General features: G+C 40.0%; 1 protein-coding gene across 1 annotated transcript in view; it reads right to left on the reverse strand.

The window, feature by feature from the left end:
• The window catches only part of gpm6ab (glycoprotein M6Ab), a 238,684-nt gene that overhangs the window by 11,910 nt on the left and 213,455 nt on the right, over positions 1–13,319 (reverse strand). The window contains exon 6 of the mRNA XM_072594582.1: positions 9,525–9,590. Within this exon, the coding sequence (XP_072450683.1) occupies positions 9,525–9,590 (66 nt within the window). The remainder of the gene's footprint in view (positions 1–9,524; positions 9,591–13,319) is intronic.

A 13,319-nucleotide genomic window follows, 5' to 3' on the forward strand; every position in this document is an offset into this window, starting at 1 on the left:
GCAAAAGCCCTTTGGAAACGTCGATTTCGCTGGTCCTTGGATGCTGCCTGAACTGTTGTGCTCTTCCAGCACCACTAATCCAGAATCTGGTTTCCAACATCTGCAGTCATTGTTTTTACCTCATTCAGGAGTGAGCTTAGGAAATGTTTCTCAGCACAAAGGATGGCAAAGGTTTGGAACTCTCTTCCACAGTAGTAATTGGTGCTAGATCAATTGTTAATTTTAAAGCTGCGACAGATAAATTTTTGTTAAATTACGACTTAGTCATAAATCTTTCATTGCTTGGTTGATCACTTCTGATTTTTGTTTTGCTTCCTGGATATGGTATTTTTCTGGAATCCCTGCTGGCACCATGCTTTGTTATGCTGCCTTTATCAAGATATGTTACTGGGTAATGTGTGGATTAGTGGTGCTGGAAGAGCACAGCAGTTCAGGCAGCATCCAACGAGCAGCGAAATCAACGTTTCGGGCAAAAGCCCTTCTGTGTTTAAGGCACTGCGCTGTCATTAATCCCCTTGTTGTCTTTGCTTTATTTTGGGTTTATCTAATGATTAGCAGTAGACTATCCACAGAAGAGGCACAGTTCTTAGAAAACAAGAAGCTTATTGAAGAACAGCAAGATGTGTCACTAGGTTTGGTCAGACATAATTAAAAGGGCCTTAAGGAACTAACTCAGATACACCTGCTCAATCTAAAAGCTGGAGTAGAACCCCTTATCTCTCACATACTGTCTGTGACGTCAATAGAATGGGTGGAGTCAATGCAGTATGAACATTATGCCTATCAGGACATTATGTTATACAACACTGAATACTCCACCCAGTATTGCTCTCAAGTAGTTAATCCCTGCCGTTAGTATCTTTGCCGATTGACTTTTCTCACATTACAGCACTTAGTGTTATAGAATAATATGGGAGTAACAATTGCTTTATAAACTCTTACTTTCATTTTAAAAAAGAAGCTGTACATAGGAACTGGAGTAGGCCATTCAGCCCTTCAAACCTGTTCTGCCATTCAGTGCAATCATGGCTGCTCTGTGGCTTAACTCTATATACCTGCTTTGGGACCATATTCCTTAATACCTTTGAAAAACATATCAGGTCTGTTACGCCATTCAATCATGGCTAATATTTTTTGTGACACCATGCTTCTGCCTCCTTCCCATAACCTTTGATCCCCTTTCTAAATCAATAATCAGTCTACCTCTGTCCTAAAAGCACTCAATAACTTCACCCCCATAGCCTTCTGTGGAAAGGAGCTCTATGGATTCACTGCCCAACAGCTGAAGAAATTCCTAAAGATCTCAGTTCTAAAGGGCCGTCCCTTGACTCTGAGGTGTACAGGTAATTAAAATGGGCAGGCTAATTCAGAATTGACAACAAAGGGTCAAATTCTTTCAGCTAATTTTATTTTTTCATGCAATAAATGTGACTCTGGCAAGGTCACTTTGTTGCCCTTGAACCAATCGTCTTCATGAGTTGATTTCAGAGGTTAGTGAAGAAAAAAACCACATTGTTGTGGGTCTGGAATCATGTGTAGGGTAGCTTATTCCTGAAACATCGATTCTCCTGCTCCTCAGATGCTGCCTGACCTGCTGTGCTTTTCCAGCACCACACTTTTGACTCTGTAGGGTAGACCAGTTAAGGACAGTGGATTTCCTTCCCAAAAGGGGCATCAGAGAACCAGGTGATTTTTGACAAATTCTCGAGAATGAACTTAGCTTTATATTTCAGATTTATTAACTGACTGTTAGTTTCCAGCAATATGGATTGGGTTTGAATACATGTCCACAGAACATTAATCTGGATTTCCAGGTTACTGAATCAGTACCACCGCCTCTTTCTCATGGGAATTTAGCATTATCAATCATGCTTAACAATCTGTTCTCACTCTCTGTGTAGTTGATAGTCTAGCAGGATATTTTCAGCCTGATGGCTTTGGTTATTCTGTGCGTGCTCCACAAAGCTTTAAGCAGATTGTGGAGCCCTACAGCTTGAAGCAGAAATGAAGCTCACCAAAGCATTTCTGGCACTTCACATTGTAGTGCTGGAACATTCGCATATGTAGCCCTTGCTCTTTACTTACACTTTGTTGTTTTTTTTTAATTGTGAAGCTGTGTTGATGTACAGGTGAATTTATTCTGCTGTATGCAACATTTAAGGGATTATCTGCACACAGCTTTGTGATAACATTGCTACCTAAAATCTGTGTACCCAAGGCACAATGATTCGAATGCATTATTGCGCAAACAGATGGAAATCAGCTGGGCAAAGAGCCAAGGGTATGCTATCTAATGTGACTTTTATTCTAACAACAGTAATAATTGCTACCTTTATTTATTGGGTAGATTCTTCTCTTAGCCTTTGTAAAGGTGACAGATCCTGCTTTTACCTCAGTGAGTGTTATGGCATGTTTCATGTTTCTTTTCGTGTCCTATGTTGTTAAGGTGGCAAGGATGGCAGAGAATGTACCTGTATTTTTTGTCAAAACTTCGACTATTCAAAAGTTGAAAGACACCACAGACTGCTCTCTCATTAGAGAGAGAAAGCTGGTAAGGACACAGAGTCTTAGTGATGTACAGCACAGAAATACCCAGTCCAACACATCCATGCCAACAAGATATTCTAAATTAATCTAGTTTCATTCACCAGCATTTAGTCCAAATCCCTCTAAACCCTTCCTATTCATATAACCATCCAGTTGCCTTTTAAATGTTGTAATTAGATTAGATTTGATTCTCTGCAGTGTGGAAAAAGGCCCCTTGGCTCAACAAGTCCACACCACCCCTCTGAAGAGAAACCCACCCAAACACATTCCCCTATATTTACCCCTGACTAACACACGGGGCAATTGAGCATAGCCAATTCACCTGACCTGCACATCTTTGGATTGTGGGAGAAAACTCACGCAGACACAGGGAGAATGTGCAAACTCCACACAGACAGGCAGGAATTGAACCCAGGACCCTGGTGCTGTGAGGCAGCAGTACTAACCACTGAGCCACCGTACCGCCCATAAGTACCAGCCTCCACCACTTCCATACATATATCACACTCTGCGTGAAAAAGTTGCCTCTAGGTTCTTTTTAAATCTTTTCCCTGTCACCTTAAGCCTAGTTAAAAATCACAGAACACCAGGTTATATTCGAACAGTAACCACCTGATGAAGGAGCAGCGCTCTGAAAGCTAGTGCTTCCAAATAAATCTGATGGACTATAACCTTGGTGTTGTGTGATTTTTAGCTTTGTACACTCCAGTCCAACAGCGGCACCTCCAAACTACCTTAAAACTATGCCCTCTAGGTTTGGACTGCCCCCACCCTGGGGAAAAGACCTTGGCTATTCACCCTATCCATGCCCCTCATGATTTTATAAACTTCCATAAAGTCACCCCTCAGCCTCTGATACTCCAGAGAAACTCACCCTAGCTTACTCAGCCTCTCCCTATAGCTCACACCTCCAACATGCTTGTAAATCTTTTTTGAACCCTTTCAAGTTTAATAACATATTTCCTCCAGCAGGGAGAGTCACAGTATCTCAAGCAAGAGATAAGGTTGATGGTGGCCTCAATCAGGAACTGAACCAACAGTGTAAATCACAAACCAGTTATTCAGCCAACTGAGCCCACCAACCAGTTTATGTTTGAGCCATGTAAGACACGAGATCAGCATCAGCAAGAATACTGTGCTTATTTTTGGTCACTCCACCATAGGGAAGGAATACAAGAGGCGAGTTCACCATCATCTTCTCAAAGGCAATTAGAGACAGACAATAACTGCTGGCCAGCCAGTGATGTTGATGACTCATGAGTGAATAAATAATAAAAAACAATTAATGTTGCCAGGAATGGAGAATTTTAGCTATGAGGAAAGATTAAATTTGACTTTTTCTGGAACAGAGTAGGCTGATGGGAAATTTAACAAACAAGTATAAAATTGCCAGGGGTCTGGATAAAGTGGTAATAAGGAACTATTTCTCTTAGCATCAAGTCATGAGCCAAGCAACACAGATTTAAAATGTTAAGAGAAGAATTTGAGGAAGAATTAGAGGAAAATATTTTTCACACAGAGGGCTGTGGGGACCCGGAACTTAGTGTCTTAAAGGATAGTAGAACCTGAAAACTCATGTCCATGTATCTGTTCAAGGCAATGTGATTGAAGTGCAGTCAACTACAGGGCTGTAGTGATTGGAGCGAGAGCATCAGATAGATCTCATTGACTATGAGTTCCTTGACTGGAATTGTTAACATGGGCCAATCAGGGTGTCCTGGCTGACAGATATAAACAGGAAATTAGAGCCCGGGTGTCCTTGGAGAAGGAGCATGCGGTGTCCACCAATACCCTGGAGTCGTTCAGGGACAGTTGGGTGCCGCAGGGAGTGGAGTGTATTATTTCCCTGTCCAACTCTATTTTGATTTAATCCCTACCCTCCCCTTCACCTTTTTGATCACACAGCATAGCCCTTTGATGTGAAGGGCAGTGCTTGTCACTGGCCACTGGGGCATTTTTCCTATCTTCCTGGTGGTGGAAATTGAATAAAGATTCGTGCACTTTGTGTCCTTCACTGTGTCTCACACCTACACACACACACCATGGGTGCTGGGGAAAAAATAAGCACTAAAGAAAAAGAGAAAACAAAAGATAAACAGAAGTCTTTCACTGTTTTGATCACACATCATTGCCCTTTGATAAAAAAAATTAAACAGGAAATTAGAGCCCGGGTGTCCTTGGAGAAGGAGCACGCGATGTCCACCAACACCCTGGAGTCGTTCAGGGAGAGGTGGGCGCCGCAGGGAGTGGAGTGTATTATTTCCCCGTCCAACTCTATTTTGATTTAATCCCTACCCTCCCCTTCACCTTTTTGATCACACAGCATTGTCCTTTGATGTGAAGGGCAGTGCTTGTCACTGGCCACTTGGGTGTTTTCCTATCTTCCTGGTGGTGGAAATTGAATAAAGATTCGTGCACTTTGTGTCTTTCACTGCGTCTCACAGCTGTACTCACACACACCATGGGTGCTGGGGAAATAAATAAGCACTACCGCAGTTAGGCGGTAGTGTGGGGGTTAAAAAAAGAAAGAAAAAAAAGAAAAAAAAAGGAGCATGCGGTGTCCACCAACACCCTGGAGTTGTTCAGGGAGAGGTGGGTGCCGCAGGGAGTGGAGTGCAAAAAAAAAGAAGAAAAAAAAAGATAAACAGGAAATTCAAATGTCATTGTTGAAGTCTTTTTATATGTGGAACTGGAATTTGAGGTTTGTCCTCATCTCCCTATAAACTGGTAGGATTTGGGGCCTCTCTTTGCTGTTCCTCTCTCTTGTAAAATTGCTGTTATATAGAGCTGTAACTGTTAACTGTTTTTCTGTAAACTCTTTTGTAATTGTTTAATAAAATAAAAAAAGGAAAAAAATAAACAAGAAATTAAGCATGGCTTCTGTACAGTGGTAGTGTGGAGGATTATTAAAAATAAATAAATAAATAAACAGGGGATTCGGAGTCTTCTCACTTCAGAGGCAGAGTCTGAGCTGGCTGGTCACAGCCTGTGAACTGTGCACATGTAAATAAAGGGTGACTTGGTGACAGGATACCGGCCTCTCTGCAGTTAATTGAAGGGTTAAGGGCCAAAATCTGGCAATGGGATTAGGCTGGATGACTCTTCCTTGGCTATCACATATTTAAGGGAAAAACCTGTGTCATATATTTCATACATTTCTCTGTTTCATCATTGTTGGTTACAGAGGAGGACTTTCAGCTCTGTTTTTCCCAGCCCTCCAAAGAAGCAATTCAACTTGTGCCATTCCCTGCTTTCTGACTGTCAGCCTCTACTTACTATTCCTTTACAGATAATGATCTAATTCCCTTTTGAGCACTCCAATTGACCCTTGCCTCCTCTGCAACCCCAGACAGTGTGTTCTAGATCCTAACCACTCACTTATGTACATTTCCAATAATTAGTAGCACCTCTATTAAATCCTCTCTTAATCTCCTCTGCTCTGAGGAGGACAATTCCAGCTCTTCCTGTCTTTCCACACAACTGAAGTCTGTCACATCTGGTGTCATTCTGGGAAATCTACACTGCATCTTCTCAACTATGATAGTCACCAGACCATAGTGATGAGAGGTTGTAAAGAGATACAAAGACAAGGGGAAGCTCTTAAATGGGGCATATGTCTGAATACCATAGTGTGAAAATTGCTCCAGAAAATATTACCAGGTGGACAGTTAACACATGACTATAACATTCTAAGATAAAGATGGAAGTTCAAGGTTAGTATCTGGAAGTCTCTACTATGCTTGTGGGCAAAGGGATGTTGTCTAAACACAAAATATGGCTGAAATAATTTCAACACCCATGCACAATTCTATCCTATTATACTTGCTAAAGCATAACACAATTAGCATTCATCCAAAATAATTTATTGCAAAGTATAATTATTTCTGTGCACGTCACTGGGTCTTTTGCAAATGTGACTATGCTTTCTTGACAGCAAGGGTCTTTGTCCATGTGGCACCTTCCCAATCTCAGCCATTAAGTGAAGGGTGACACAGGGCAAGGGAACCAAAAATATTACCAGCCTGATAAAAGCATTAAAAACCAAAATGACTTGGCAGGCTTGTGCACCTAGTGGAGCGGATCAAGTCCTTTGGCAGCTGGGATCAGGGTCAGCAACAGCCTGTTTGCACAGTGTGAATTATGATGCACAATCTAATCCCACTGTGAAAGTGTCATCTAGCAAGCAACTGGCAACAGACACGATTGCTGCATGGATACATCTTGAGAAAAATAAGCTGCAGCAATGTGTGAGTATCGTTAGTTATCAGTCGCAAATCTCCACCGCCAGAAAACCCATAGCATTATGAGATTGAAGGTATCAGAAATAAATAAATGGTCACCACTGAACTGCTCTTCAAAATGTGTGGTAGCAATACAATGGTGCTGTAGGTGACAGCACTGAATATCGCAGAGTCTTCTGCTTGTGCAGTGTGATTATTATTGTTGCCCGCACTCAAATCAACAATTCTTGCACCACTGGATGGGAGCATCATGGAGTCACTGAATTAAGCTGCACAGCAGTCAGTCTGTCGGCTTATTGCGCTGATGCCAGCTCTTTCAAAGACTAAATCTGCTCTCAACTCCCTATAAAGACTTGACATCCTTGACAGGACATTTAACCATTTTCTGTAAAGGTTCAGCTTTATTTACACTATTTTAAAAGTCATTCTCGGCACATGTGCATTGTAGAAAATGTCAGAATGTATTGCCCACTGTTAAGTGGCTTTGTGCAACCTAAAAGGAAGGTGATGGCCTAGTGGTATTGTAGCTGGACTATTAATCCAGAGACTGAGGTAGGCACCTGGGTTTGAATCTCACCATGGCAGATGGTGGAATTTTAATTGTATAAAAATCTGAAGTTAGGAGTCTGATGATGACCACAATAAAGTCCATCTGGTTCACTCATGTCCTTTACGGAAGGATACTGCCATCCTTACCTGGTCTGCCCTGCAATGTGACTCCAGACCCACTGCAATGCAGTTGACTCTTAACTGCCCTCTGGATAATTAGGGATGGGCAACAAATAGTGGCCTAGCCAGAGACACCCTCATCCTGTGAATGAATTTAAAAAAAAGGCTTGTGGGCCTACTTCAGATGTTATTCCAGAGTCAGTCATCTTGATCTGGGATAAAAGTCACTCCTTTTCTTTATATTTATTAATGAGATGTTAGCTAGAACAGCATTTATTGCCCAGAGAACAGCTAAGCACTAACCACGATGCTGTGAGTCTGGAGTTACAGGTAGGGCAGATTTCCCTCCCTCAAGAACGTTGGTTGCCAGAGAAGGGGTCAGATTTCCTCCACCAAGTAAATTATTGAATCAGTGGGGTTTTGTTTTTAACAGCAAAACCACAGCTCCATGGCCACTTCAACTGAAAGCCACATACTTCTGGAAATTGAAAAAGAATGCAAGTTTGAATTCTTGAATGTCCATGGCAGGATTAGACCTTGTGTTCTGTGGATTAGCAGCCTGTTACCAGTGCTAAACCTAGCTCCTTTGGAGGAGGGAAGAGGTGGGATAGGGAGCGTGAGGTAAGGGGCAAAGGAAATAGATCAGCTACAGGGTACACAAACAGTATGCTGTTAAAATCAGAATTTCATATACATGACAGCAGGCTGACATCTGGAACAGCTTTGAGTTCAATGGCTTCAAAGGCTTGGTCCTAGCCTGAAACCCATAACAAACTTTGTTTTAACCGGCATCTTAATGAACTAGCACTCTCAATAAACCAGCAATATATTACCTTAAATACTTGGAATTTATTGTATTATCGCGATCTCTGCAATGTCCGAGTAAGTTGAGGGTACAAGTAAAAAGGCCCTCTGTCAGTAAGTTTTATTTAAAACAAAGTTACATTACCCTTAAGTAATTTATGTTGTAAATGAACTGTAACAGTGAGGTGTATAGTCCCTTCACTGTCTTTCTATTGCTTAGTCTGTGCTTTTACATTGATTATGTGGACGCTTGACGAGCAGAATAGTTGATTAATCAGCACACTCCTGGTCCCATGGGTTGCTGGATAACTAAAAGTTTACTGTATAATATATATAAGTACACAAAACATTTTAATGAAGAGAAAAAAGTCAATAACTTTGTTTTTTTTTCGCTGTGCCTGTATATCAAACATGAGGGGATCTCTCCAAGCAAGCAAGTTGGAGAAGACTTGCTATGTCATAGTCATAGGTGTCTAAAACACAGAAAGAGGCCCTTTGGACTGTCAAGTCAGCAATGGTTAAAAAACAAGCATCTAACTATTCGAATGCTATTCTCTAATACTTGGCCCATAGCCTTGTATGTCTTGGCGTTGCAATTAAAGGAGCTGAATATAAATTGCCATTTTCTACAACATGTGCAGAACTTAATACTAGTTTTTACTGTGCAACAATAGATCTAAATCATAGTTAAACATATAACCCACTTATGGCCAAGATTCCTCAACAATTCAAGTCATCTAATTGGTTGCCATCCAGATTATGTACAAACACAGGGAAAACTCCAAGTTGCATTTCTCCTCAACAATGCAATGTAGTTTTGCCTAGAAATGTCCTCCATTAATTCTGAGGTGGTTCAGGTAAAATTTAATGTATATACAATACTGATGCTTTGAGCATTGCTCGTAAATAAACAGATTGAACGGAGCTCCAGCTGCTTCTCCTGAGATTGTCTTCTGTAACAGAGAATCAATTATCATATTGTTGAAGTCAATAAGTTTATTCCACAGTCAAAAAAAAGCCATTCTGCATCACTTTTCAATGCAGTTGTAAATCCAATTAGTGGGGATTTATATCCGTCTCCATTGGAAAATAAATAGCTACTCAGACATTTCCTATCGTTTTGACTTCAGTCACTTTGGAGTTTATGTAGATATTCATGGGCTAAAACAACACTAATGAGGTGAACTAAGAACTTAATTGTACCATCAATGAGTAAGTCACGCCATATCTAAAGGCTGACAATGGTCATAGTTTTGTACTCACCATAGCAATGACAGCTGCTCCAGCTCCAGCCAGGGCCACAATGAACAAATGGAATGTCATGTTCAACTAGGAAAAAATAATGAGATGGTATGAGACACCCATTCTGCAGATAGTCAGGAAAGTGAAAATCTAGTGAAAACATAACTGAGCCTGCCCCACTTCTGGCTCATTGAGCAATATCATCAAATATATTTAGCAATATAATCAGCCAATCTAATGAAAGACCCCTCCCATCCTGGCTATACCCCTTTCCCCTCTTATGAGAAAGACTATAATGTCTATCTTTTTAGCTTTATTTCTTATTTTCCTCACTTATATTGATACAATGTATATCTGTTACATAGTGTAACTTTCTTATCTTTATTTTCTCTGTTTTTGTGCCTAAGGTATGAACCTAGGTACTTTGTACCTAAGATGGCATTAAGTGCTGACCACATTGTACACTTTTCACAGTGCTCCTGTTCTTTGTAACTTTAGTGCACTTGATAATGAATCCAATTCTAATTTTAATTCTTCCATCACGCAGAAGAAACAAAAATGTGAAAACATGTACCTACAATATCAGACTTTTGATTGGACCTCTCAAAGGTTAAAGTTGATCTCTCTCTGCACCTTCTCAGTGACTCGAACACTATATTCTGCATTTTGTTCTAATAACCCAATGCACTGATGTATGGTATGACTTGCTTGAACAGCATGCAAAACAATGTTTTTATTATATTTCAAAACACGTGACAATAATAAATCGAATCACATCAAATCAAAATTGGCCCGATTTGCTTCATTAAAGGAGTCAATGTAGCAGCGACTTAACAATAGAGATGCTATAGAACCATTGTGAGCCAAATCACTTTGTAGAATTTCAATACCCACTTAGCCTTCAAACCCAGACTTATTCTCAATCATTCAAAATATATTTGGTATAGTCTTGACTGTCCTGCTCTTTTGCTGCTAAGCCAGGGTAGATGCCCCGGACGAGGGTTAACTCAGCTGGGTGGACAGTTGGTGAATAACAGAATGAGCTCAATTTCTACACTGGCTGAGTTCACCATAGAAGTCCTGCCCTTGTCCCTCATTCGAGGCAAGGTGATCCTTAGGTTATACTCACCACCAGTCAGCTCTGTCTATTGAGAGAGAGCAGCTCTATGGTTACTTTATTTTTTTGAAATTAAATCTGACAGAGTCATCAAAAAACTTGCACTGGCTCAGACTAACTTCTATGCTAACTTCCCATCCCTCTCTCTCATTAACCTCCCCTAACCTGTGGTCATGTGACTCCAGGGTAATGGAACAAAAGTGACATTCCAACAGGTAGGTACATAATTGGAGGCTCATGTTCATGAGAGACTGGAAGGAAAGAATGTGTGTGTGTGTGTGTGTGTGAGAAAGTATTTTCAAATGGTTTCTCATCTTGCTCACGGAGGTTGTGTTTAGAAAAAAGATGAAAAGCAACTTTTCAGCGGTATCTTTGATATAAATCAATTTGATAGCAGCCATACAGAAATGTCATGCTGACTTTCATCAAGAATAGATTGCGCGTAGTAGACTCTTTTGAATGGCTTTGACTAGGAAACATTAATGCTTTAGATTTCACTCTATTCATGGACTTACTCAGTTCACAACTCTTAGTTGATGTGTCTATTTACAACTTGCAGAGTGTAAGAAAAGGAATAGGATATTCAGCCCCTTCAAGGCTGTTATGTTAATCTATAAGCTCATGGTTGACTTGCAACCTAACTCCACAACCAACGCTGTCCCAGTATCCACTAAAACCAAAGCTAACAAAACTATCAAGCACAGTTTTACAATTACAATTGATTTCTATTAACTGCCACTTGCAGAAGAGAGTTCTGAACATCTATTACAGTTTATTGCATAGAAATAATTCTTATCTTTCTTCATGTAAGACTGGACTCTAATGTTTATACTTTGCACCTCCTTCCTCAGTCATAGTCCTAAAACCCATTACCTAATGGAAATAGGTGTTCTCTGTCTTAGCTGTTCCCTTCCATATCTTTAAAATTAATCAAATTGATTTCTGACATTCTGAAGTACACAATTGTAAAGCAGTAGTTTGTATAATATTGCCTGTAACTTATCCATTGGATTCCAGGTATCATTCCAGCAAATCTACACTGCACCCTCTATATTGCTAATATATCTTTCTTAATGTGTAGTTCACAGAACCACACACATGTATTGTCTAATCAGAACTATATGCAGCTGAGTCATGACTTCTAGCCCCTTCTGATCTAATCCTCTCGATATAAAGGTCAGCATTCCATTTGTTTCTATGATTACTTTCTGAATCTTTTCATTACATTGTAATGAACTATGCACACAGACACCCAAATTGCTTTGGTCCCTCTATTACTTTTAGCATTTCATCATTTAGGATATATTCTATCATGTTTAAGTTTAAAGTGGATTATCTTGCTATATTGAAATCCATTTGCCACAATTTTGATCACTTTCCTGAATCTAGCACTTTCTTCATTTTGCTTTGCTTCCAACTGTAATGCGAAGCTAACTAACCTATCTATATGCCATCAGCAAAATTGGATATGTGACTTTCAATCCCATAATCTAAATTGATAATATGTGTGGCAACAACTGAGGTCCCTGCTGATAACCAGTGATTGTGTCACTATCAGTTAAGGCAACTTCCCATGATCTCCACTCCCTGCCACTTAACCAATTTCTTTATCATAAACCCAAAGGCTGAGTCAAAGAATTAGGTCTTAAAGGACATAATTTGGAAAGTGTCCTTGAAGGGAGCAAAAACTGCCCAGCAACGTTCTTCTGACATTTGTTACTCTCACCCATTTGGCTATTGTATCTGCACTGGCTCTCCATATGGGCTTAATTGCGAGTGCCATTCTCACGTTTTTTCCTCATAATTCTATATGTTGTTGCTACTTAAATAATCATTTAATATTCTCTTGAATGCTTCAGCTAGAACTTGATTCTACTGCACTTCTAGGCAATGCATTTCAGAACCTAACTAGATTACATTTGTTTCTTTTGCAAATTACTTTAAATCTGTGTCCTATTGTTCTTCACCCTTCTATGAGTACAGTTGCTCTCTAGTTACTCCATCTAGATGCCTCATGACTTTTGAAACTTCTTTTAAATCTCCTTTCCAAGCAAAACCTTCAAACTTTCCAATCTTTCTTCATAACTGGAGTTTCTCGCTCCTGGAATCATTCTCATCTACTTCTTCTGTACTGTTTCCAAAGTGCCCACATCCATCCTGAAGTGTGGTGTACAAAAACTATACACAATACTTTGGCTGAGATCTAATTCATGTCTTATGTAAGTTCATCAAATACCTCTTCTTTTTATTTTACACCTTAATTAATAAAGTTATGGAGGTGATGATGTTGGATTGGGGTGGACAAGGTCAGAAGTCATACAACACCAGGTTATAGTTCAAGAGGTTTATTTTAAGATGAAGGGGCAGCACTCCAAAAGCTTGTGACTTCAAATGAACCTGGTGAATGTATGACTTTTGACCTTAATTAATAAAACCAAGGACTCTGTGTGCTTTATTAATTAATCTCTCTACCTGCTATGCCATCTTTAATGAATTATGGACCTTTACTGCTATGTCTGTCTGCTGTCACACACTCTTTAGTGTAATAACCTATATTTTGTACTCGCCGTGTTATTTGGACCAACCTATGTCATTTTGCACTTCTCCACATTGAAAGTCACCCATTTGACCTACCTATTTTCTCCACCAACTTGCCAATGTCCTATGAAGTTCTATGCATCCCCCTCAAAGTTAACAAT

This window comes from Chiloscyllium punctatum, chromosome 2 (assembly GCF_047496795.1).
Source record: "Chiloscyllium punctatum isolate Juve2018m chromosome 2, sChiPun1.3, whole genome shotgun sequence".
Taxonomy (NCBI): Eukaryota; Metazoa; Chordata; class Chondrichthyes; order Orectolobiformes; family Hemiscylliidae; genus Chiloscyllium; species Chiloscyllium punctatum.